This window comes from Cupressus sempervirens, chromosome 9 (assembly GCF_028749045.1).
Source record: "Cupressus sempervirens isolate cs-2001-9-10 chromosome 9, ASM2874904v1, whole genome shotgun sequence".
NCBI lineage: Eukaryota > Viridiplantae > Streptophyta > Pinopsida > Cupressales > Cupressaceae > Cupressus > Cupressus sempervirens.
In genome coordinates, this window is record NC_143126.1 from 705,305,159 (window position 1) to 705,332,647 (window position 27,489).

General features: G+C 37.4%; 1 protein-coding gene across 1 annotated transcript in view; it reads right to left on the reverse strand.

The window, feature by feature from the left end:
• Positions 1-8,043: 8,043 nt before the first annotated feature.
• LOC149540678 (protein EDS1L-like) overlaps positions 8,044-27,489 on the reverse strand; it is a 69,657-nt gene continuing 50,211 nt past the window's right edge. The window contains exons 2-4 of the mRNA XM_089802728.1: positions 18,014-18,334; positions 17,844-17,902; positions 8,044-8,781 (exon numbers count right to left, since the gene is read on the reverse strand). Coding sequence (XP_089658854.1) covers positions 8,059-8,781; positions 17,844-17,902; positions 18,014-18,334 — 1,103 coding nt within the window. The 3' untranslated portion in view covers positions 8,044-8,058. The remainder of the gene's footprint in view (positions 8,782-17,843; positions 17,903-18,013; positions 18,335-27,489) is intronic.

The following is a 27,489-nucleotide window of genomic DNA, read 5'->3' on the forward strand; positions in this document are numbered from 1 at the left end:
TATCTTTTGATTCCTCTTTCAATGCAAAAGTTATTGAATTCATGGGAAATGAATTCACCACCTCTATCTGACCTCAAGCATATTAGTCTTTTCCCTATTTCTTTCTCTACTTTGGCCAAATACCATTTGAACATCTCAAATGCTTCTGATTTCTCTCTCAAATACATGACAATAATCATTCTAGAGTAATCATCAACAAAAATAATGAAGAAATTTTCTCCAGTATAGCTCTTAATTCCAATGGGTCCACACAAATCAGTATGCACAATTTCCAAAACTTCTTTAGACTGATAGTTCTTACTTTTAAAGCTAGTTTTTCCCATCTTACCAATCTGACAATTCTTGCATAGACCAACATTAGGTTTCTTTATACTAGGAATACCTCTACTTTCCTGGATTTTCTTATTTTCACTAGGTTATCAAAGTTCAGATGACATAACCTTTTGTGCAATAACCAACTTTCTTCAACTTGAGCAATAAAACATGAACATTCACCAAGTTCAAGATAGAACAAGTTACCTTTTATTTGTATGCTAGATCCAATCAGCTTTCCTTTCTCATCCAACAGTCTTGCTTTTCCATGCATTCCACCTTGAATCCAATATTGATTAGTTGTGCCACACTCAACAGATTGTGTTTCAGTCCTTCAACCCAATAGGCATTATCACATACAAGCCCTTTGATTAGTGAGATTCTTCCTCTTCCTTTTATGCAGCAAGGTTCAGTATTACCAAACCTCACACTACCACCATCATAGTCTTTAAAATATTCAAACTTTGTTTTGTCACCAGTCATATGATGTGAACAACCACTGTCTATGATCCATGTATCATTTTTTCTCACATGAGAGATAAGTGCCATCTTACCTTTCTCATCATTATCAGATTCATCTTTCATAGCAATGTAAACAATTTCATCTTCACCATCATCAGAATCATTAGAATCCTTAGCCATGAAACAAGTTTTCTTACCTTTGTCCTAGAATGATTTGAAATCTTTCTTGCCATTGCACTTGTGACCTTTCTTCTCATCCTTATTTTTCTTGTTTGGGAATCTAGCAACGATAAGTCCAATTTCCTCACATGAAAAATAGATTAGAGGAACCTTACCTTTGTATTTTCCTTTGCCTCTAGAATATTTCCTTGCTAGTAGAGCTTCAACCACCTCAAGATCACTATCAGAACTCTGTTATGATTCTTCTTCACTTTCTGACTAAGAATCCTTTATCTTCTTGCCCTTTTCTTTGAGTGAAAGCTTGGCTTCAAATGCTAATTCAATGTTCTTTGAAGTTGGAACATAGTTGTCATAGTTATCTAGCTCAAAAGTAGTCAATCTTCCTACTATGGCCTCTGGGTGGACCCACAATAATGGGTTACACTTTTTTGCCTAAACTAACACTGAACTATGAATTTTCAAGAAAATTTTCACATTCAGATGCGAATTTCCATTTAATGGTAAGGAATTTGAAGATGAAGTAAACTAGAGTCCTTTAGGATTTTCTATGTAGATTCTAAATATTTTTTTAAATATTTTTTTTAAATTTATTTGATTGAATTAATTTTTCTCCCAAGAAAATTGCTATGTTATCAAAAACCTGATTTTTAAAAAGTGACATTGTTTTTGACACACATAACTTTTTTTCTACAATAGATATCAATATAATTCTTTCGAATTTAGTTTTTTAACATCCATACCAAAACCGTAAAGGTGATTTGATGTCTTTATCATCATTATTTCATATTTTATCAGAGTTTAAATTTGACCTAACACTAATTTGGACATACATGGCTTTTGACACATGTAACTTATTATATATTTATCCAATTTCAAATTTATTTTTTTGCTTGAAAGAGGACTCAAATACAGATACCGTAGTTATTTTTTAGAATTTTTATTCTCTTATTTACTATTTTTCCATGAGCGTTCAATATATAGGTTTATTTTTTATAATGAACCTCTATTCAATTAACGTAAAAAAATGTCTACTAAAAAAATTCAAAATTTATCAAATCCATATTCATTAGAAAGCTCATTCTAAGTACTTGAGTCATGGAAAATGACATGTCTTTAGTGCTCCATCTGAACCTAGAAATTGAGCCTAGAAGCCATGAAAACAACTAAGAATTTTATAGGCTTTGTAAAAGCCATCTACTTTACTAGTTTCGATAGAAACTAACTTTCTATTGAAACTTTTTTAATACTTTCGATAGAAACTATTTTTAGTTAGTTTCTATCGAAACTAATAAGGCCGAGTTTTCATGTAAAAAATAGTTTCGATAGAAACTATTTAGTTTCTATCGAAACTATTTAGGATAAATTTTTTTTGCATAGTTAGTTTTGATCGAAACTGCCATCAAAAGTAGTTTCGATAGAAACTTTTATAGTTTCTATCGAAACTAGATGATTACATTCTATCGAAAAAATTTCGGCAAAAAATCCGACTTTCACGATTTTGGAGGAATTTCTTCCTCCAAAAAAGTGTAACCCACTATTGTGGGTTCACCCCTCTAAATTTATCTTATGATTTGCTTCACATCCTCTTTCTTGAATTTCAGAAACTCTAATTGTATAAATGGAAAGTAATGCTCTAAGAACTTTACTTACAATTGTTTCCTCCTCGATATCTCCTCCAGAAGCCTTGATTGCACTGACAACTACTTTGACTCTTTCAACATATTTGGCAATGTTTTCATCCTCTCTCATCCTCATCTGATCAAATTGTCCTCTTAGACTTTTTTCTTTGGCTCTTCTCAGATTATCATCACCTCTCTATATATATATCCTTTAGCTTGTTCCACATTTCAAAGGTAGTTTTGCAATCCTTGACATCATCAAATTCTTCATAGCTTAGGGCAGATGCAATGTCTATCATCATGGTGTTATGAGTCTTCTTCTCAGCAATGTCATTGACAGATAGTGTACCAAAAGGAGTTACATATGCTTCATCAAGATATTTCAATCATGTATCTCCAATGGAAGCCAGATGGAGTCTCATGAGACCTTGTCATGTTGAAAAGTTATCCCTGTTAGGCCTTGGAATTTCCCTTTTGTAAGACATCCTAATCTTTAGCTTAGATCCTTGAAATCCTTCCTACAAGCACCAAAAGCTCTTATACGAATTGTTGGAAATATAGATGGAATAATTCGGGGGGGGGGGGGGGGAGGGGGCGGGGGCGGGGGGTGAATCAGTTACCACAAAAAAAAATCCACAAATCCCTTAGATGTCTTATAAACTAGTTATTGATGTCACTCAGTAGCCACACAGGAAAATGTTGTAACTCGGTAGATGTAGTATGTGTTAACTGATTTTTAAGCATTCATAGAAATTTAACATGCATGCATGAAAGAAATGACATGAACACAAGAGACCAGATTTAATGTGGAAACCCAATATGGGAAAAACCACCAAGTAACTAGCTACTAATTTTTACTCTTCTGAAGTGATCCCTGTTAGGAGCCAACCCTGTTAAAGGTTACAAAACACATTGTTAGATGTGACCTTGTTAGAGGATTTAATCACCCTGCTAGGAGTGGCCTTGCCAGAGGACTTAAGAACAATTCAGTAGAACTGTCCACCTTGTTAGAGGATTTACAAAAATGGTTGTTAAACCAACTCTGTTAAGAGATTTAAAAATCATTGCTACAATTGCGAGAAAGTAACAATGAGTTGACCTGAATGAGATGCAACTGAACTTTGGTAATACAAATCTCTATTCTACTTCACTAGATCCTATCTGATCAAATACACCTTTTCTGCTCCTCAAGATATCTGATCCTTCTTCAAAATTCACTCACACTTTCCTCTTCACACAATCAACTCACTTGCATGCTCATTCATTACAATTCAGAATTCAAAACTTGACCTTTTATTTAAACCATACAAATTGTCAACTCAGCTCATTTACAAGTTACAATTACCAATAATCATTACATCAGTCGGCTACGAACATTACATGAAACAATTAAACTTTATTTCTCAAAATAATGAAATCCTTCATTGGCCAACCCTGCTCCGTAAACACTACTCCAGAAATGATTTTCAGTGTTAACCAACTGAAGCTTGGTGAACACTACGAATTCTGCAAAATCCTTTAGAGACCGAGTGAACTTGGTAGACAATAACTTTCTTTTGATAACCTTGTGAGCTCAGTTACCACTGACTTCTGCCACAAAATCCTTCAATGCATGAGTGAGCTTGGTAGAAACTGTTTCCACAGAGTAACTTTCAAGAACACTCAGTAGACTTTGGAATCTGCTTTGCTGACCAACTGAGATCGATAGACTTTATAATTTGCTTTACTGACTAACTGAGCTCGGTAGACTTTGTCTGATGACTGATATGACATTTGTGTAACATCAAAGACAACACATAATTGAATAATTGTATCCAACATATTATTCCACCTTTTCAGTTTAACATTCCCCAGAAATGCCATGGTCCACACTTCAAAGATGTGAAAGACACTAATATTGGTGTCCATTACCAAGAACTATAAACCTCACTAGACAATGAGAAAGAATTGGTTTAAAGACAATTAAACCAATTTTGATAAATCTCGAAGAACCTAGAAGCCTAAACTAGCTGATGATTTGTCCATCACCAGGTCATAATAAATGGTCAGCCTGTCCACACATTACTGAGATTATAATTTCTTATTTCCTAGCACATACTCTAGCTTTTAAATCACGGGGCTCAATCCATCATAAGAATTGATGATAATGAGCTAACCCCCCTGATCAATTATATAACTATAATGAGCCATAAGAGGAACCCTAAAAGCCCGATAGACTTCTATCTAACTGGAGCTCATGAAAATTAATAAGAGTTAAAATCTTAAGACTAAGTGACCAAATAACTTCAGCTAATATAATACCTAATACTTACCTATACCAAAACACCAAACATAATGGTGAAAAAAGTAATAAAAATAAAACGAACTAAAAAATAAACGAATAAAGCAATTAAAACCCTTGACAAATTCTTAAGAAATTAGCGCCATTTGCCCCAATATTTGCCAATAAGTCTACCTTGGTATTACCTTCTCTATAAATGTGGCAAATCCTTGTGTCCTTGAACTTATTGAGCAAAAGGGTGACTTCTTCTAGTTTCGAATTGAGAATCCAATTAGGAGTAGATCTGTTCCTAATTGCATTTAAAAAAATTTGAGAATCACCCTCAATTATAAGCTTCGATATGCCTAATTGATGACATATTCCAAGACCTTCCAACATTGTGAATTCAGCCAGATTATTAGAAGTGGGATTGATGGACATAGCTTTTTTGGCTAACCACTTGCATGAGTCATCGTTGACAATACATCTGATACCTGCTACCCCTAGATTGGCTCTTGCCGCTCCATCTAAATTAAGCTTAGCCTAGCCCTTCAAGGGGGGAGACCATTTACAATTTCTTCGTGCCTCCTTATTTTCCTTAGTATAAACAAGTGGAGGATTGATCAACTTGGGCCAAATCTTTTTGATTAGACCATCCCATAATGAGAAGGAGCCTTCTTCCATAGAAGATTTCTTGAGATAGGAATTAACATTTTCCACGATACACGCCTAGATTTTTGGAATCAGCTCTTCATCTTTCATCTCTTTATCAAGAAAAATCCTCCTATTTATTTCTTTCCAAATCTCCCACATGAGAATAGAAGGGCTAGCATTCCAGAGTTTACTATAGATGCCTTTACAAAAGTGAGTTGGCCATCCATCCAATAAGAAAATCCTTAAGACTTTAAAAAAATGGAGAATGCCAGCCAAGATTATGAATGAGCCATTCCCAACACCTTCAAGCATAAGAACAATTATAGAGGAGATGATCAACATCTTCACAATTGTTCTTACAGAGAACGCATCTCGATGGTCCTGCCAGGCCAATTTTACTGAGCCTATTTGCCATTAAAATCCTATTTTGAAAAGCTAACCATAATAAAAAGATGACTTTTGGTAGACATGCAAAGTCCCAACATAGATTAAGAGGGATTTCTAGTTCCTTCCATCTTTTGGAGTCTATTAGAACATTATATCCATTTAAAAATTTAAACTTAAAACATCTTTATTTTTATTTATTTTTAATTAGATTTTACAATGTACATATACTATGTATAAAACCATCCAAATCCCACATTCCCACAACTAAAATTAGATATTTATTCCTAAAGATTAAAAAATACTAGAAACTTATATACAAAAGGGAGGACTTTAACTCCAAAGAGCTCTTGTTACAAAAAAAAAACACTCTTATAAATCTCAACTTCTAACAATCATCGGGCAAGATATCCTGAACTTCCCATGACTAATCCAAATCTGAAAGCCAATGGCTAACTAGCTGACTAGATTATTCATAGAGAAATATTTTAATAAAACAAAGTAAAGGAAAACCATAATAATGTAATTTTTAAATTAATTATAAAAACATTAAAAAGAGGAATCTGGTCGACTAGGTAGACACTTTCCTTTAGCGGGTGGCTAACTAGCCGACTAGATTATTCATAGAGAAATATTTTAATAAAATAAAATAAAGGAAAACCATGATAATGTAAATTTTAAATTAATTATAAAAACATTAAATTGCCCTTTAGCCAGTGGCTAACTAGCCGACTAAATTATTCATAGAGAAATATTTTAATAAAATAAAATAAAGGAAAACCATGATAATGCAATTTTAAAATTAATTATAAAAACATTAAATTAACCAAGCGTGATATACACTAATTGGAAAATACCAAAAACCTTATTCATTCAAGAAAGACCAGTTTAATGAAATCTATCTTTCCACTATAAAGCGTAGGCAGCAGATTCCTCTTTTTAATATTTTTATAATTAATTTAAAAATTACATTATCATGATTTTCCTTTATTTTATTTTATTAATTTAAAAATTATATAATCATGATTTTCCTTTATTTTATTTTAATATTTCTCTATGAATAATCTAGTCGGCTAGTTAGCCACCGACTAAAGCATGGACTTAAAAACAATTGCGCACATAAATAAGTAGAACACATACAGGATATGCGCAACCAAATAAAAGAATGTGGGCAAAGACGAGGGATTTATTGTGAAAAAATCCCTTGTGGCAGGACACACCAATTTAAATAAATATCAGTAAATTAGAAAAATCGTTTGATTATAAAAATCAGTTCGCAATCAAATACTCATTTAATATAATTACTTCCAACTCACAAGCTATATCATACATAAATCTGATCCTGCTATGCAAGCCCTAATTGTCGATGTCAAAGAACTCCAACCTTCAATTACAAATTGCAGATGTATATAATCTTACTCACTTTGACAAAGGAAACACACTCCTATGTAACAAACGTTTGTCATGTGGTTGCAGCTTAAATAATATTAAACTATTGCATCCAATCCCTTCAGAGACAGGCATAAGATTCCCCATTGCAACTCAAAATACCAATATATATATATTTTTAAATGAGTTTGCAGTCCATTCCGATACGGCGTAAAGGTTTTCCCATCACACATCAGAGCTTTTGATAAAGAAAGGAAAAAGTGATCAAATTCTAATAATTATTGAAGTTTAATTAAATACAACAAATAGTTAAATCAATTTGTTGGGTTTTAGTTTTGTTGTATGTTATTTTTTTTTCACATGTTTCAGATCATCAAAATTAAGCAATATATATAATTTATAAACTATAATATTAGAAGAAAGGACAACACAGTTCTCAAATTCATAAATAATAAATGCAGTCAATATCCAATTATTTGATTTTCAACAAACAATGTAACTCACAAAATTGATTTTCACCAAACATTGAACTCACAAAGAGAGAATTTACATTACCATCCTGAGATAACCAGGTGATGATTTCTACACACGAAAGAGCAAGTAAACCCAAAACCCTAGAACGGTAAAATACTAAAATATAAGTTTATGCAGCATTCTCCTTGAATAACTGAAACACAAACAAAGCATGCGTGCATTTAAAGTCTTTACAGAAATCACTTCACTTCAGCTGCAGTATCAGCTAAATTTCTAAGGACCAACCAATCCCAAAAACTGATAATAATGGCCCTATTTTATACCTCAAAAGATATAAGCGATGGGGGAGGCTTGCTTTTCTTGTGGGCTCAGCTTATTCCACCACTTGACAAAGGTGGAATTCGCCGCCTTAACTTCCTCCACATACAACTCGTTCCTGTCCAACAGTTGCTTCACATAGTTCTGGAATTCACTGCACTTGGTCCTCTTAACCTCTGCATTTTCCTTTGGATTGCTCATTATCCACGAAACTTCTTCCACGTGAGCCCAGAAGCAGGAATCCTTTGTTATATCTTGCAGACCACTAATCACAGCCATCTTCTGTTCTTCGGGTTTTATGTCTGCCAACCACTTTTCAAGAGCCTTATAACGACGCGGCCTTGCATTTTTCATATAATGCCCCGAATCCTCGTGCTTGCCCAGCCTGTAATAATTAGCCACGTCAAGAGGCTCCACTAGAAGCCTGTACTCTGTTCCTTCTTTTATGAGTTCTTCGATGAAGTGGAAGTCGTCAGGCACCTGGTGTGTTTCCACCATCTCTTCGAGTTTGTCAAAAAAGGCAGCGAGGTTCAGGCGATTGAGGTTGGCTTGAAAATCTACCTTCTCCTTCTGTTCTCTGAAAGCGTCATAGTATCCGATGTTTCTCTGGGTTAAACATTTGGACCCGTAGTCTTTCAGCTTTGTCATGGGTGCTGCTTCCTTCCCACGCGCTCCTCCAAACAGCTTTGCGAGTTCCTCCTTGAGTTTGTTGCGGTTGTTAATCAGCTTCTGCTACGCCTCTCCTGCAGCTCTCAGTGCAAGTCTGGCTCCCGTGTCCTGCCAACAGAATTAAAAGACATAAAAGAGCAAATAAGTGTTGGAATATTAATTATGGTTGGTTGTTTCTCCCTGGAGCCAAACGCCCACCTACCTCTCTAACGGTTTGCAGAATGATCAAATAAATTTATTACAGGCAGGTGAGATTTTAAAATTCAGAAATGGGGGGAAAACTTTTTGCACATATAACAAAAGGAATGTTTTACATTCATTCGACCAGAGAGTAGACCGAAGTAGACAGAGAAGAAGTTGCAGAGCAGAGGAAGGCAGAGAGAAAAGTGATCAGCAGATCAGTTGTTGCAGAGACAGAAGGAATCATTGTCGTGCCTGCAGTTGCACATGGTTCTACTTGTCATTCTGTAAGTTAATAGTTCATAGTTTATTGTTTTCATTCGTCCTGTTGAAGCAGTGATTGCTCCAGGCGTATTGTATGCAGCCATTAGAGCTGCAAGTTTAAAGTTTATGAAGTTTGAAGTTTTAGGGTTATATTAGGGTTTTCTAGTTGAAGCCGAATGCTCCCAGATTTGTAATATTTTAAATCAGAGTTGAATAGTAAGCAAGCAGGCATACGTGATTCCATTGCTTCTTGTTCATTGTATTTATGAAGTTTATTTGAAAGTTTGAAGCTTTGGGTCTCTGGTTTTAATGGTGGAAATATTCACGTCATAAGTCTGCACTCGTTTTTTTTTGTCTTTGGTAGAAGTCTTTTTCTGCAGTGGCTACCGAGTACACTCGGTGCCCTCTTCTACTGTGCTCCATTCTCCTGTGGCTACCGAGTACACTCGGTGCCTTCTTCTACCGAGTTCACTCAGTAATCACACCCTCTTTGGTTACCAAGTTGTGAGCTCTTCATTTACCGAGCTCACTCGGTATCCTTTGGTTACCGAGTTGTGTGTCCTTCATTTACCGAGCTCACTCGGTAAACACTCCTGCCAGATGGTTTCTTTGGTTACCGAGCAAAATTTATCACTCAGTAATAGTTGCTCCCGGGCAATTATTTTTATGGTTAAGTTGTGAGTTTTGATTTTGTTTTTCATATTTCTCACATGGTATCAGAGCTTTGAGGCCCCACATCCACAGTGAGTTAGGGCATTTGTTTTCTGGGATATTTATTATGGCAGGAGATGCAGCAAAGGTATGGCAGCAGCCACCATCATTCAATGGACAGAATTATAATACGTTTGCAAAGAAGATGAAAAACTATTATGGTTGCAAATGATTTGTGGGAGTTTGTGGTAAATGGGTTCAATGATGTGACTGATCCAACACAGTATGCTACTCTCACAAATGCACAGAAAACTCATTTGAAAGAGTCAAGGAGGAAGGATGCTAAGGCATTAAGTTTGATTGAAGCAGCAATGACAGAAACTATTTTTCCCAAGATTGCCGCAGCAAATTATGCAAAGGAAGCATGGGATATCCTTGAGACAAACTTCAAAAGGACTGATAAAGTCCGTACAGTAAAGCTGCAGAATATAAGGAGGGAGTTTGAGAACCTTCAGATGAAGTAGAATGAATCAGTTGCAGACTTCAGTTCAAGGACCTCTAATGTGATTAACCAGCTGAAGTCAAATGGAGAAGACTATCAAGAGCAGAGGATAGTGGAAAAGATATTGAGGAGTTTACCTCATAAATATGATAATTTGGTCATGACCATAGAAGAGTCAAAAGACCTCACTGTTTTGACAATGGATGAGTTGATGGGTACACTTCAAACCCATGAGCATAGGATCAATAGATCCACATCTTCTTCTACCCAAGAGAAAGCATTCAAGGCTCAGTCAAATCCAAGAGGAAGGGGGAGAGGAAGAAATGGCTTAGGCAGAAACTCCAGAGGCAGAGGCCGAGGTAATGGAGGACAAAGAAATGCTGCAGCAGAAAGCTCAGGAAGAGCAGATGGAGCAAGTAGCTCACAGAATACTTCAAGAGGAGGTAAGAAAAACTACAACTCAAATAAGAGTAATGTAGAATGCTACTAATGTCATAAATATGGGCATTATGCAAATAAATGTTGGAAGAAGTAGAAAGATCAATCAGGACAAGCAAATGTGGCTGATGTGAATATGGGAAGTGAAAACACTGCCTTCATCATGTGTAATGTTGGTGAAGAAGGAAGCCTTGAGGTTTGGTACCTCGATAGTGGATGTAGCAACCACATGAGTGGTAATGAAACCTTGTTTTCATTCATTGACAAGAGTTTCAAATCAGAAATTAAAATGGGTAACAATAGAACCCTACCAGTTGCAGGCAAAGGATCTATTATGGTCCGCACCAAGAAAGGTGAGAAAAGGGAAATACAAAATGTATATTTTTCCCCTGGTATGAAGCACAATTTGATGAGCATTGGTCAGCTCATTCAAAATGGATACAAAGTGCTGATGGAGAATGACATGTGTGTCATTCAAGAAAAGGATGAGAGCAAGAATTTACTTGCAGCAGTTCAAATGACCAAAAACAGAATGTTTCCCTTGAGGATTGAGACATGTTTCTCATCTCAAGTTAGTGTTGCACCTCCCACACAATCAGCTCTAAGGAGTGTGATTGAAGACCCCTCACGGCTATGGCACCTCAGGTATGGTCATCTTGGCTATGCTGGTTTAAATTTGTTGTCAAATAAAAGAATGGTAGAAGGTTTGCCATGAATAGGAAATTCATGTGACAAGTGTGAGGCTTGTATTTTGGGTAAGCAACATAGGCTTCCCTTTAATTCTGGAAATTCTAGGAGGGCTAGATATCCATTAGAATTAGTGCATACTGACCTAGTCGGTCCTATGCAAATTACTTCCATTGGGGGGAGTACATATTTTATGCCATTCATTGATGATTTCAGTCGTAGAACATGGGTGTATTTCTTAAAAAATAAATCTGAAGCATTTGATAAATTTGTAGAATTTAAAGCCCAAGCTGAAAGAGAATGTGGACATTATATCAAGGTCCTTAGATCAGATAGAGGAGGGGAGTATACCTCCAATTCTTTTGTAAATTTTTGCAGGAAACATGGCATAAAGAAAGAGCTCACAGCCAGCTATACACCACAGCAGAATGCAGTGGCTGAAAGAAAGAACAGGACCATTGTTGAAATGGCAAGGAGCATGATGAAAGAGAAAGGTCTCCCAACTGAATTTTGGGGAGAGGCTGTGGCAACAGCAGTTTACCTAATTAATAGGTGTCCTACAAAGGCAGTCCGTGACAAAATTCCAATGGAAGCTTGGTCACGAATAAGATGGACAGTTGAGCACCTAAGGGTGTTTGGATGTGTTGCATATGCACATGTGCCTAAAGAGCAAAGGCAGAAATTGGATGACAAAGGTGTGAAATGCATTTTCACAGGGTACAGCCCAAAATCAAAGGCATACAGATTGTATGAACCATTGAACAACAAGATGATGCTTTCAAGAGATGTGGAATTTCTTGAAAATCAGTCTTGGTATGGTTCAACTGATGAGTCACCAAGCACTTCTAGTAAAGTGCCATTTATGAATGAAGAGGAAGTTGATGAACAACAAGAAGAAGGAGCAGATAGAAGAAAAGGCAAGCAGCCTCAATCATTACCATGCTCCTCTAGGCATGACCAAGTGTCAGGGCCAAGCAGCAGCAGCGAAGATTCTAATCCCACACTCTCCTCCCTGTTACCAAGAAAGACCAAGAGTCTTAAGAAGATATACCAAGATGAAAGGTATGAAGATTATGATGAGAGTGTTAATTTTGCATTATTTTCTCATAGTGATCCAATATATTTTGAGGAGGCTATTAAGGAAAAGAAATGGTGTAAGGCCATGGATGAGGAAATAGATGTTATAGAAAGAAATGAGACATGGGAGCTAACTAATTTGCCTCCCAAGAAGCATGTGATTGGAGTGAAATGGGTCTATAAGACCAAATGCAATGTTGAAGGCAATATTGATAGGCATAAGGCAAGGCTGGTAGTCAAGGGCTACAAACAGCAATATGGAAGAGACTATGATGAGACATATGCCCCTGTTGCAAGAATGGAAACTGTGCGTGTTGTCATAGCAATTGCAGCTCAGCACAAGTGGAAGGTATTTCAAATGGATGTGAAGTCCGCCTTCTTGAATGGTGTATTGAAGGAAGAAGTGTATGTGGAGCAGCCACCTGGTTATGAAGTTGCAGGTGAAGAGAACAAAGTATATAGGTTGAAGAGAGCTCTTTATGGGCTCAAGCAAGCTCCACGAGCATCATACAGTAGGATTGACTCATATTTGATGAGCAATGGCTTTAGTAAAAGCAATGGTGAGCCTACTATCTACATCAAGGAAGCAAATGATAATGTGTCGATTGTGGTCTTGTATGTAGATGATTTGATTTTTGTTGGAAATGACAAGGCTCTAATTGGTGAGTTCAAAGAGGCCATGAAAAGTGAATTTGAAATGACAGACCTAGGTTTCTTGAAGTACTTTTTAGGCATAGAAGTAAAACAAATGCATGATGGCATCTTTATCTCTCAAGAAAAGTATGCAGGGTAGATCTTGGAGAGATTCAAAATGCAGAACAGTAAGGCAACCCCCACACCAACAGTAGTAGGTCTGAAGTTGAGCAAGGAAGACTCTAGCAAGAGAGTGGATCCAACACTATACAAAAGTATGGTTGGAAGTCTGATGTATTTGACTGCAACTCGGCTAGACCTAATGCATGCAGTTAGTTTGATTTCCAGATTTATGGAAACACCAAAGGATTCCCATTGGCAAGCGGGAAAGAGGATCCTAAGGTATGTGAAAGGTACCAAGGGATTTGGGATTTTGTATACTGCAAATAATAATTTCAAATTGGTGGGATACACAGATAGTGATTGGGCTAGAAGTATAGATGATAGGAAGAGCACTTCCGAATACATGTTTCATATGGGATCGGGTGCAATTTCATGGGCATCCAAGAAGCAACCTATTGTTGCTCAATCTACAGCAGAGGCTGAATACATAGCAGCAAATGCAGCAACATGTCAGGCTATTTGGCTAAGGAGGATCTTAACAGATTTGAATGAAAGGCAAGAGGATGGAACCACAATTTATTGTGACAACATGTCATCAATTGCATTGTCCAAGAATCCAATCTTCCATGGGAGAAGCAAACACATAGAAATCAGATATCACTTCATCAGAGAGTTGGTGGAGGATGGGGATATCAAAATAGAATTTTGTAAGTCTGAGTAGCAGCTAGCAGACATTTTTACCAAGCCATTAGGCATTGGGACTTTTGTACACCTAAGAGAGTGTCTTGGTGTAGTTGATTTGGATCAGTAGTGATCCTTGTTTGTTTGGCTCGGGATAAAGGGGGAGTGTTGGAATATTAATTATGGTTGGTTGTTTCTCCGTGGAGCCAAACGCCCACCTACCTCCCTAACGGTTTGCAGAACGATCAAATAAATTTATTACGGGTAGGTGAGATTTTGAAATTCAGAAATGGGGGGAAAACTTTTTGCACATATAACAAAAGGAATGTTTTACATTCATTCGACCAGAGAGTAGACCAGAGTAGACAGAGAAGAAGTTGCAGAGCAGAGGAAGGCAGAGAGAAAAGTGATCAGCAGATCAGTTGTTGCAGAGACAGAAGGAATCATTGTCGTGCCTGCAGTTGCACATGGTTCTACTTGTCATTCTGTAAGTTAATAGTTCATAGTTTATTGTTTTCATTCGTCCTGTTGAAGCAGTGATTGCTCCAGGCGTTATTGTATGCAGCCATTAGAGCTACAAGTTTAAAGTTTATGAAGTTTGAAGTTTTAGGGTTATATTAGGGTTTTCTGGTTGAAGCTGAATGCTCCCAGATTTGTAATATTTTAAATCAGAGTTGAATAGTAAGCAAGCAGGCATACGTGATTCCATTGCTTCTTGTTCATTGTATTTATGAAGTTTATTTGAAAGTTTGAAGCTTTGGGTCTCTGGTTTTAGTGGTGGAAATATTCACGTCATAAGTCTGCACTCATTTTTTTTGTCTTTGGTAGAAGTCTTTTTCTGAAGTGGCTATCGAGTACACTCGGTGCCCTCTTCTACTGTGCTCCATTCTCCTGTGGCTACTGAGTACACTCGGTGCCTTCTTCTACCGAGTTCACTCGGTAATCACACCCTCTTTGGTTACTGAGTTGTGAGCTCTTCATTTACCGAGCTCACTCAATATCCTTTGGTTACCGAGTTGTGTGTCCTTCATTTACCGAGCTCACTCGGTAAACACTCCTGCCAGATGGTTTCTTTGGTTACCGAGCAAAATTTATCACTCGGTAATAGTTGCTCCCGGGCAATTATTTTTAGGGTTAAGTTGTGAGTTTTGATTTTGTTTTTCATATTTCTCACAATAAGGTCAGAGATCAAAAGTATATTCATGTAAGCAACTACATAAGTATTATCATTAGTTCTGCAATGTCAATTGATTTTTTTCTTTAATCAATTAAATTATAAAAATTTTACAAATGTTTGTACATTTATAATGTTTCTAATTTTTATTTCTTTCACAAAATTTATTATAAATCTTTTATTTCATTCTTTATTGGTTAGTACAATCAGTCATGAGTCCAACAGTTTCTAATAATAATTACTTTCAAATAAAAGTCAAATATTTTTCCTTAACTTTTGGCTTTGCCAATTAAGGTCAGGAAAAATTCCAGCAATGGTAGGTGATTGCAATTAAATATATTATTCCTAAGTAAAAAAAAATATTTCTCCTCAACTTTTGGCTTTTCTTATTAAGCTTAGGAAAAAATCCAGCAATGGTAGGTTGTTGCAATTAAATGCATTATTGGAATCTGATTCCCATTAAGAATACTCGTAAGTGGTGGTGATATCCTTCCTATATTTTAGATCATAAGATACTATACTATAGATCTTCTTAATTTGGTTTTGTTCAATTTATTTCTACCTTCTTTGAAGAGTCATAAACATTAAGATTTCTACTGAAAAAGATTCGTAGCCTCTTGAGAAGCTTTAAACTTTAATTTTGTAAAAGTTTTCTAGAGGTAAGCTTTTCTAAACAAGTTTAAGAAGTCCGATGAAAATGAAAAGAAATGCCAAGACAAGGTAGATTTCATGGAGGGGTGGGGTTGTCACATTTATAAAAAGGATGCATTGGTACAAACTTACCAATATATGGAATTTGAGAAGAAAAGGACCTCCAAAGTGTTGAGGATGAACAAAATTTAAATTTAAATTCCAAAGAAGTTTATTGTTTAAATTGCTAGCTTGTCTCTCGAGGAATTATTTTCCTTTTCCTTCAAATATAAGGAGCAATTGAAGAGGCTTTTGATTAGATGTGTCAAAAATTAATTGGCTTTTCATTAGGACAAAGTAGTTCTCCAAATAATGAGTTATGTCACCCTTAAGGAGTCTTACCAAACTATATCTAGTTTTAACTTTCAATTGACATTATTAAATCATTTCCTCCATTCTTGTGTTTCAAAATTATTTTTTGCTTGGTCTCTTCTTTAGAACACTCAATCTTGAAGAAGTGTTCACATAATAGTGAGCTCTACTTTGTTATCTAGCTAGGATGATATAAACTGAATTTGGGCATTTTTATGTGGATTCAAGCTATAATTTTTATTATTTTCATACCACACATAAATATACAAATTATCTCATGCTCTATTTCCTAATAATATTCTTCTATTTGTAATCAAAGTGATAGGATGTGCATTTGCATATTTATTTTATATAGAACTTGTACCAATATCCTTTGAAAATCTAAATTGTTACTTTAGATGTATTTATATGAGTCCTACATACTTTGAGATATGGTCACTTTAAGATCCACATACACTACCAAGCGAAAACAAAATATAATAATGAAATTTCAATATCTACTCTATTTATATAAATTTTTAATGGTTTTATACATTAATATATAGATTAATAAATTAAATTTTACTCTACTTACCTTTATCCATATCTTATCTTACAAGTATTTAAATGATATCATCATCCAGTATTATATTGAATTTTAAATTTTTCATAAAAAATCTACAAAATACTAAATCATCCTTTATATATAAATGGTGTAGATCTATTTATTCTAATGTGAGATATGTCACCTCAAATTTAATATATATATTAAATAATATTATTATTATTATAAATGGTTAATAATAAGGTTCTAGTTGAATTTGAGAGCTAATATTAGTGAAGTCAACTATTGGAGGCTGCACTAAAGTAACCTCATGGGTTAGAATTAATGACAAACTTTCATATCAATCACTAAGTAATCTGTATTGTTGAATGTGTGAAATTTTATCAAAATTCTATTTTTGTCTTTAGTGGTAAGTGAATATGGGTCAATGAGTTTGACTCAAAATCACATAGTTAAATCCTGATAGCAATATCGCAATTTGACTTGTGGAAATTATCTCCTACTTATCAATTGACAAGCTTAAGGGGCATTCTAATGAATGGTTCATAAGGCACAACACTCGGTGAAGGTTTTGCAAATGGGGTTGCAAGCTTTGGGTTTAACCATAGAGGAAACTCTATAGTTAAGCGTGCTCAGGCTGGAGTAGTATTGGGATGGGTGACCTCCTGGGAAGTCCCGGTGCTTCACCCCAGTGAGCACTGCAATTTGACTTGCTCTGGAAATTATCTCCTACTTATTTATATTATAGTTATTATTAATGTTAAGGTAGTTATTAACATTATTGATATTAAAGTTATGATATCCTATGTAATCCAATTTATGTTAATTTAAATAGTTTAAATTGTAAAATAATTCAACATCTCTTATATAAATAAATAAATCAGTATTAAACTTATATAATTAAATTATTGTTATATATTAAATAAATATGAAACATTGTAATCAAACAATTAATTTTATGTAACTAATAATAATAGAATAAATAAAGGAACTGATGGTAAAAGTTTTTCCACACAGTTCAATTATTTTTATTTTTATCAAAACTTGTTCTTGAAAATTGATTTAAATCAATCTTAAACTACTTTTTAGAGACACTAAGATAATATATTTATTTTTTCTTGTTTGCCTAATTGAAAAAGCAAGATGAAGGACGTTGAGATGCTTACCTGAATTTCGAGTCCAAGTGCATCAAGCTGCTTTTCCATGGGAGAAGCAAGTGCTGCACCTTGCGATAATGGAAGATTCTGAAGCCTTTCCAAATTCACCATGCTTGTGTTTCCATGGAAAACTCTCCCATAATCAGTGTGGTCTAAGATAGAAGCCTCATCCTAAGCACTGGCCAATGAATAGAAGAGTATGGGCAAAACAACCTCATAGTTTTCAACAAAAAGAGCTCCCTTCTCTAAGCAGAAGAGATAATACCCAAATGGTCTATAAGGGCTCAACTTGACTGCAGGCTTCAGACTTGCAATCAGTTTGTTTCCAGGCTCCATATTGTTAACCGTGCTCAAGTTAACCACTGTACAAGCATGGTGCAGGACAGTGAGCACATACTTTTTGAAGTCCACGTCAGTAGGCTCCATAAGAATGTTTGTATCTCCATCGTTCATCTGCTCAACAGACCGATGCCAGTAAGGCAAGAGAGCTTCCAGAAAGGCTAAGACAGAGATGCAAGGGGCTAGCAGAGTTCTGGAAAAGATATCACTCTTTGAAACAACATTGTACAAATGATTGTCCCACCCCTGCCTTCTAATTGCTCTTGCTTGTGAAAAATCTAACTATTGCAGTCACTGATTATTAATCTCCTATCATAAATGATTATTAAACTGTTGAAAACAAATTTTCAGCTAATATTGAAAAATAATCATTTATGATAGGAGATTAATAATCAATGACTGCAGTAGTTAGATTTTTCACATGGTATCAGAGCATTGTTAAGGGTAGAAGAGTTTTTCCCTAGGAAAGAAATTTTGATCTCTTTAGATTTATTATTGCTTTAAACCCTTGAGATGGCTTCAGCTGGTTTGAGAGATCAGGATAGATTGGATGGTGCCTCAAATTTTGGTGTCTGGAAGGCCAGAATTTCTTTATTGTTGGAAGAGAATGGTATCAAGGATTATGCTACCAGTGGTGTACCTGTACCAATGGATGCAACATAGCTTGTAGCATATAGGAAGGACGATGCCAAAGCGAGGAGGATTATCCTTGATGGTGTCAAGGATCATATTGTTCCACATATCTCGGAGCTAGATACAACAAAGAAGATGTGGGACGCCATTCTAAATCTATACCAGAATGCTACCACCAACAGGAAGTTGATTCTCAGAGAGAAGCTAAAGAATACCCAGATGAATCAAGGAGAAGATGTCACAAGTTACCTCACTAGGCTCAGACTTGTCAAGGATGAGTTAGCAGCTGTTGGAGATAGCACTAGTGATGATGAGCTAGTGAGAATAGCCCTAAATGGGTTTACTAAACAATGGAGTGTCTTTGTTCAAGTTGTCAGTGGATGAGATACTTTACCAAGTTGGGATCGACTATGGACTGATTTCACTCAGGAGGAGTTTAGACTAAGTCTTGTCAATGGGGCCAACAAGAGTCAAAAAAATGAGGTGGAACAAGAGAACATTGCCCTAGTGGGTAAAGGGAAAGCAAAGAAGGGATCTAGCAAAGGATCAAATTCACAAAGTGAAAAGAAGAAGAAGGACCTTTCTAAGGTCAAGTGCTTTGGATGTCACGAGTTTGGCCACTATGTCAGTGATTGCCCAGAGAGGAAGAAGGGTAAGAAGCAGGTGGCAGCTTCAGCAAGTGCAGAAGAACTCTCCAGCAGAATGGAAGATGAGTTTGCACTCATAGCTTGTATGGTTAGCTCAACCTCACAGTGTGTTTGGTATATAGATAGTGGGGTGTCATTTCATATGACAGGAGTTAGAGAGTACTTCTCCAGTTACAAGGAGGAGGACACCAACATCCAGATTTCTATTGGAAACTTGTCCAAACTCAACCCTGTTAGGAAAGGGACTGTTCAGTTTTAGAGGGAGAATGGAAAGATAATTCCTCTTCATGATGTGTTATATGTGTCAGGCTTAGGTATGAATTTGATTTTTGTATCTATTCTTCAGGATAGGGGGTATAATGTACTCTTTAGAGGGGCACATGTGTTGATTAAGCACAAGGATTGGAAATCACCCATAACTATTGGAGTTAGGAGTGGTCGCCTTTATAGATTGCAGTTTGATACTCCTAAGGCACTTATGAGCAACAGTAATCCTAGAGATCTTGGAGAGCTATGGCATAGGAGGATGGGCCATATTCATCATGGAGCACTTAGATTGCTTCGTGAGACCGTGACAGGTGTTCCAGAGGTGAGCACGGAGCATGACGATGTATGTAAGAGATGTGTGTTGGGGAAGTTTTCAAAAGCATCTTTTCCAAGGAGTGACACCAGATCTAAGGGTGTTCTTGATCTAGTACATTCAGATGTTTGTGGACCAATGTTGATGAAATCTCTCAGAGGATATGAGTACTATGTTACTTTTATTGATGATTTCTCTAGAAAGACCTGGATATACTTCTTGAAGACTAAGGATGAGGTTTTCAATCGACTCCAAGAGTTCAAGGCTCTTGTGGAGAACTCGACAGGAAAGAAGATAAAGGTTCTTCGGTCAGACAATGGAGGCGAGTACAAAGGAAATGTCTTCCAGGAGTTCTGCACCAGAGAAGGAATCAAGAGAGAATGAACTGTTCCTTACAATCCACAGTAGAATGGAGTTGCTGAGAGGAAGAACCATTCTATATCGGAGGCAGCAAGAGCTATGCTACACGACCAAGACATGCCCCGTTACTTATGGGAAGAGGCATGTAATACAATAGTCTACATTCAAAATAGAGTTCCACACAAGGTGCTAGGGAAGATGACACCAGAGGAGGCTTTCACAGGGAAGAAGCCAGACGTTAGTCACTTCAGGATATTCGGGAGTTTGGCATATTGTCATATTCATAGAGATACACGTACAAAGTTAGATCAGACTGCAGAGAGGGGGTACTTTGTTGGGTATAGTGAGACCTCAAAGACATATAGGATTTTCATTCTGGGAACTAAAAGAAAAATAGTCAGACAGGATGTCAAGTTCATGGAGGACAAGGCATTCAGGAGATCCAGAGATTTGCCAGCAAATGATCAGAGTGAGCAGCCAACATAAGCTCCAAGACCAAGTCAAGGGCAGCAAAGCTCAAGTACAGTTACCAGTACGAGTGTAGACTCAGTTAGTGAAGATTCACAGAGTATGGAGCAACGGGTGCAATAGGAAATGCATCTAGAAGACTTAGAGGTTGACATTTCATCCTCTACAGTTGGCAGCAGGAACCATGTGGTTCCAGATACACAAAGGGATACTTAGGAGTTTGTGGGAGCTCCTAGGAAGAGTACTAGACAACGACGACAACCAGCCAAGTTCAACGACTATGTGGCATTAGTTAGTCAGTTGGTAGATAGTGAGCCTTCTAGCTATCAGGAAGCTACAGAACATCAGGTATGGCGAGACCCTATGGTTGAGGAATATTCTTCAATATTGCAGAATGATGTGTGGGAGGTAGTACCTAGACCAATAGATAGGGCTGTAGTTGGATCACGCTGGATCTATAAGATAAAGCACGATGCAGATGGTAGCATCGAGAAATAAAAGGCTAGGTTTGTGGCAAAGGGGTTCTCTCAGAAGGAGGGAATAGACTATGAGAAGACATTTGCTCCAGTTGCCAGGTATACTTCTATACGAGCTGTAATCTCACTTGCAGCACAGATGGGATGGCAAATCCATCAAATGGATGTCAAGACAACATTCCTCAATGGTGAATTGAAGGAGGAGGTATACATAGAACAACCAGAAGGCTTTGTAGCACACAGCAAAGAGACCCACGTGTGCAGATTGAAGAAAGCATTGTACGGACTCAAGCAGGCTCCTAGAGCGTGGTATGAGCGCATTGATACATACTTGCTGAAAATGGGCTTTGTGAAGAGTGAAGCAGATGCTAACCTCTACTACTTGATGGTTAGGGGTGAGATTCTCATTCTTGTTCTTTATGTGGACGACCTATTTCTTACAGGTTCACTAGGGCTCATAGTGGATTGCAAGAGGAACCTTGCATAAGAGTTTGAGATGAAGGATTTAGGACTTATGCACTACTTTCTAGGCATGGAAGTGTGGCAGACAGATGGGGAGATTTTCCTTGGTCAAGGGAAATATTGCATTGAAATCTTGAAGAAATTCGGGATGGAGGATTGCAAAGCCATGTCTACACCCATGATCACGAATTGGAGGAAGGTAGATACAACTAAGGAGAAGGATGTAGATCCCACTTTATATAGACAGTTGATTGGTTCGCTTATGTATTTGGTCAACACTAGACCAGATATAGCATTTGCAGTAAACTCTCTTAGTCAGTTCATGGTTGAACCAAAGAGAATGCATTGGATAGCAGCTAAGCATATGCTACGTTACTTGTGTGGTACAGTCGAGTATGAGATCAGATATGTTCGAGGTGAAGGTATCAGGCTGATAGGCTATACTGACGCAAATTGGGCAGGAAGTACAAAAGACAAAAGGAGCACTTCAGGGTGTTGTTTCAGCTTGGGATCAGGAGTTGTATCTTGGTTCAGCAGGAAGCAAAAGTCTATGGCTCTAAGTTCAGCAGAAGCAGAATACATAGCAGCTAGCATGGCGACATGTGAAGCTATATGGCTTCAAAAGTTGTTAGTAGCCTTGTTTGGTCAGAAGGTTGAGACTACTGTGATACATTGTGACAATCAGAGTTGTATCAAGTTGTCTGAGAATCCAATGTTTCATGATAGGTCTAAACATATAGATATCAGATATCACTTCATCAGAGATTGTGTACAAAGGGGAGTTGTTCGACTACAATACATACCTACAGATGAGCAGGTAGCAGACATTCTGACGAAGGCTTTGGAAAAGGCCAAATTTATCTTCTTCAAAGATAAGATGGGTGTTATGCAGAATAGCTTCCTCGCTAAGAGGGAGTGTTAATTATTGTTAGTTGGATAGCTGTTTGTCCTTATCTATGAATAGTAGTTGTATTTATGAGTGGTTTGGACAGCTGTTTGTCCACTTGCCAAAAATTAGTAAATGGTTATTATTTACTAATTAGTGATTCCCTTTTGGACACTTTGCAACAAATTCTATTATTGGCTGTCGAGTTGTCTTAATCTCAACCATTGGTTAGATTTAATCTCGGTCGTTGGTTTACCAACAGGAGTAGTACAAAAAGGGGTCATTGGGTCATTTGGACAAGAAGCTTTGGAGAAGCAATTTGCAGTGTTAGCAAACAGTCTTGCAGTGTTAGCAAGGGCGTAGTGTTAGCGCAGGGATAGCAGTGAGGAATATCAGCGGGAGAAATTAGGAGGTTGTCGGAGTTCTGCCAGTGAGAGGCAAGGAATTTTGTATCTCTTGATTTGCTGAAGTTTAATATAATTTCTCATATGTAGAACTGGTTTTCCCTTAGGGGTTTTTCCAGGGACAATTTGTCCGAAAATATTGTGTTCACTGTGTTGTTCATTTATTTCCGTTTTATAAGTGAAGTTGCAATTGTGTTATTTTTCGATATTAGTTGGAAATTTATTTTCAGCAGTTTAATAATCGTTTATGATAGGAGATTAATAATCAGTGACTCAGCTAATATCGAAAAATAACACAACTGCAACTTCACTTATAAAATACGGAAAGAAATGCGCAACACAAAGAACACAATATTTTCGGGCAAATTGTCCCTAGAAAAACCCCTAAGGGAAAACCAGTTTTACAGATGAGAAATTATATTAAACTTCAGCAAATCAAGAGATACAAAATTACTTGCCTCTCACTGGCAGAACTCCGACAACCTCCTAATTTCTCCCGCTGATATTCCTCACTGCTATCCCTGCGCTAACACTACGCCCTTGCTAACACTGCAAGACTGTTTGCTAACACTGCAAATTGCTTCTCCAAAGCTTCTTGTCCAAATGACCCAATGACCCCTTTTTGTACTACTCCTGTTGGTAAACCAACGACCGAGATTAAATCTAACCAATGGTTGAGATTAAGACAACTCGACAGCCAATAATAGAATTGGTTGCAAAGTGTCCAAAAGGGAATCACTAAAATTAGTAAATAATAACCATTTACTAATTTTTGGCAAGTGGACAAACAGCTGTCCAAACCACTCATAAATACAACTGCTATTCATAGATAAGGACAAACAGCTATCCAACTAACAATAATTAACACTCCCTCTTAGCGAGGAAGCTATTCTGCATGACAGCCATCTTATCTTTGAAAAAGATAAATTTGGCCTTTTCCAAAGCCTTCGTCAGAATGTCTGCTACCTGCTCATCTGTAGGTATGTATTGTAGTCGAACAACTGTATTGTAGTTGTATTTATGAGTGGTTTGGACAGCTGTTTGTCCACTTGCCAAAAATTAGTAAATGGTTATTATTTACTAATTTTAGTGATTCCCTTTTGGACACTTTGCAACCAATTCTATTATTGGCTGTCGAGTTGTCTTAATCTCAACCATTGGTTAGATTTAATCTCGGTCGTTGGTTTACCAACAGGAGTAGTACAAAAAGGGGTCATTAGGTCATTTGGACAAGAAGCTTTGGAGAAGCAATTTGCAGTGTTAGCAAACAGTCTTGCAGTGTTAGCAAGGGTGTAGTGTTAGCGCAGGGATAGCAGTGAGGAATATCAGCGGGAGAAATTAGGAGGTTGTCGGAGTTCTGCCAGTGAGAGGCAAGGAATTTTGTATCTCTTGATTTGCTGAAGTTTAATATAATTTCTCATCTGTAAAACTGGTTTTCCCTTAGGGGTTTTTCTAGGGACAATTTGCCCGAAAATATTGTGTTCTTTGTGTTGCGCATTACATTGCCCTAGTGGGTAAAGGGAAAGCAAAGAAGGGATCTAGCAAAGGATCAAATTCACAAAGTGAAAAGAAGAAGAAGGACCTTTCTAAGGTCAAGTGCTTTGGATGTCACGAGTTTGGCCACTATGTCAGTGATTGCCCAGAGAGGAAGAAGGGTAAGAAGCAGGTGGCAGCTTCAGCAAGTGCAGAAGAACTCTCCAGCAGAATGGAAGATGAGTTTGCACTCATAGCTTGTATGGTTAGCTCAACCTCACAGTGTGTTTGGTATATAGATAGTGGGGTGTCATTTCATATGACAGGAGTTAGAGAGTACTTCTCCAGTTACAAGGAGGAGGACACCAACATCCAGATTTCTATTGGAAACTTGTCCAAACTCAACCCTGTTGGGAAAGGGACTGTTCAGTTTCAGAGGGAGAATGGAAAGATAATTCCTCTTCATGATGTGTTATATGTGTCAGGCTTAGGTATGAATTTGATTTTTGTATCTGTTCTTCAGGATAGGGGGTATAATGTACTCTTTAGAGGGGCACATGTGTTGATTAAGCACAAGGATTGGAAATCACCCATAACTATTGGAGTTAGCAGTGGTCGCCTTTATAGATTGCAGTTTGATACTCCTAAGGCACTTATGAGCAACAGTAATCCTAGAGATCTTGGAGAGCTATGGCATAGGAGGATGGGCCATATTCATCATGGAGCACTTAGATTGCTTCGTGAGACCGTGACAGGTGTTCCAGAGGTGAGCACGGAGCATGACGATGTATGTAAGAGATGTGTGTTGGGGAAGTTTTCAAAAGCATCTTTTCCAAGGAGTGACACCAGATCTAAGGGTGTTCTTGATCTAGTACATTCAGATGTTTGTGGACCAATGTTGACGAAATCTCTCAGAGGATATGAGTACTATGTTACTTTTATTGATGATTTCTCTAGAAAGACCTGGATATACTTCTTGAAGACTAAGGATGAGGTTTTCAATCGATTCCAAGAGTTCAAGGCTCTTGTGGAGAACTCGACAGGAAAGAAGATAAAGGTTCTTCGGTCAGACAATGGAGGCGAGTACAAAGGAAATGTCTTCCAAGAGTTCTGCACCAGAGAAGGAATCAAGAGAGAATGGACTGTTCCTTACAATCCACAGTAGAATGGAGTTGCTGAGAGGAAGAACCGTTCTATATCGGAGGCAGCAAGAGCTATGCTACACGACCAGGACATGCCCCGTTACTTATGGGAAGAGGCATGTAATACAATAGTCTACATTCAAAATAGAGTTCCACACAAGGTGCTAGGGAAGATGACACCAGAGGAGGCTTTCACAGGGAAGAAGCCAGACGTTAGTCACTTCAGGATATTCGAGAGTTTGGCATATTGTCATATTCATAGAGATACACGTACAAAGTTAGATCAGACTGCAGAGAGGGGGTACTTTGTTGGGTATAGTGAGACCTCAAAGACATATAGGATTTTCATTCTGGGAACTAAAAGAAAAATAGTCAGACAAGATGTCAAGTTCATGGAGGACAAGGCATTCAGGAGATCCAGAGATTTGCCAGCAAATGATCAGAGTGAGCAGCCAACATAAGCTCCAAGACCAAGTCAAGGGCAGCAAAGCTCAAGTACAGTTACCAGTACGAGTGTAGACTCAGTTAGTGAAGATTCACAGAGTATGGAGCAACGGGTGCAATAGGAAATGCATCTAGAAGACTTAGAGGTTGACATTTCATCCTCTACAGTTGGCAGCAGGAACCATGTGGTTCCAGATACACAAAGGGATACTTAGGAGTTTGTGGGAGCTCCTAGGAAGAGTACTAGACAGCGACGACAACCAGCCAAGTTCAATGACTATGTGGCATTAGTTAGTCAGTTGGTAGATAGTGAGCCTTCTAGCTATCAGGAAGCTACAGAACATCAGGTATGGCGAGACCCTATGGTTGAGGAATATTCTTCAATATTGCAGAATGATGTGTGGGAGGTAGTACCTAGACCAACAGATAGGGCTGTAGTTGGATCACGCTGGATCTATAAGATAAAGCACGATGCAGATGTTAGCATCGAGAAATACAAGGCTAGGTTTGTGGCAAAGGGGTTCTCTCAGAAGGAGGGAATAGACTATGAGGAGACATTTGCTCCAGTTGCCAAGTATACTTCTATACGAGCTATAATCTCACTTGCAGCACAGATGGGATGGCAAATCCATCAAATGGATGTCAAGACAACATTCCTCAATGGTGAATTGAAGGAGGAGGTATACATAGAACAACCAGAAGGCTTTGTAGCACACAGCAAAGAGACCCACGTGTGCAGATTGAAGAAAGCATTGTACAGACTCAAGCAGGCTCCTAGAGCGTGGTATGAGCGCATTGATACATACTTGCTGAAAATGGGCTTTGTGAAGAGTGAAGCAGATGCTAACCTCTACTACTTGATGGTTAGGGGTGAGATTCTCATTCTTGTTCTTTATGTGGACGACCTATTTCTTACAGGTTCACTAGGGCTCATAGTGGATTGCAAGAGGAACCTTGCATAAGAGTTTGAGATGAAGGATTTAGGACTTATGCACTACTTTCTAGGCATGGAAGTGTGGCAGACAGATGGGGAGATTTTCCTTGGTCAAGGGAAATATTGCATTGAAATCTTGAAGAAATTCGGGATGGAGGATTGCAAAGCCATGTCTACACCCATGATCACGAATTGGAGGAAGGTAGATACAACTAAGGAGAAGGATGTAGATCCCACTTTATATAGACAGTTGATTGGTTCGCTTATGTATTTGGTCAACACTAGACCAGATATAGCATTTGCAGTAAACTCTCTTAGTCAGTTCATGGTTGAACCAAAGAGAATGCATTGGATAGCAGCTAAGCATATGCTACGTTACTTGTGTGGTACAGTCGAGTATGAGATCA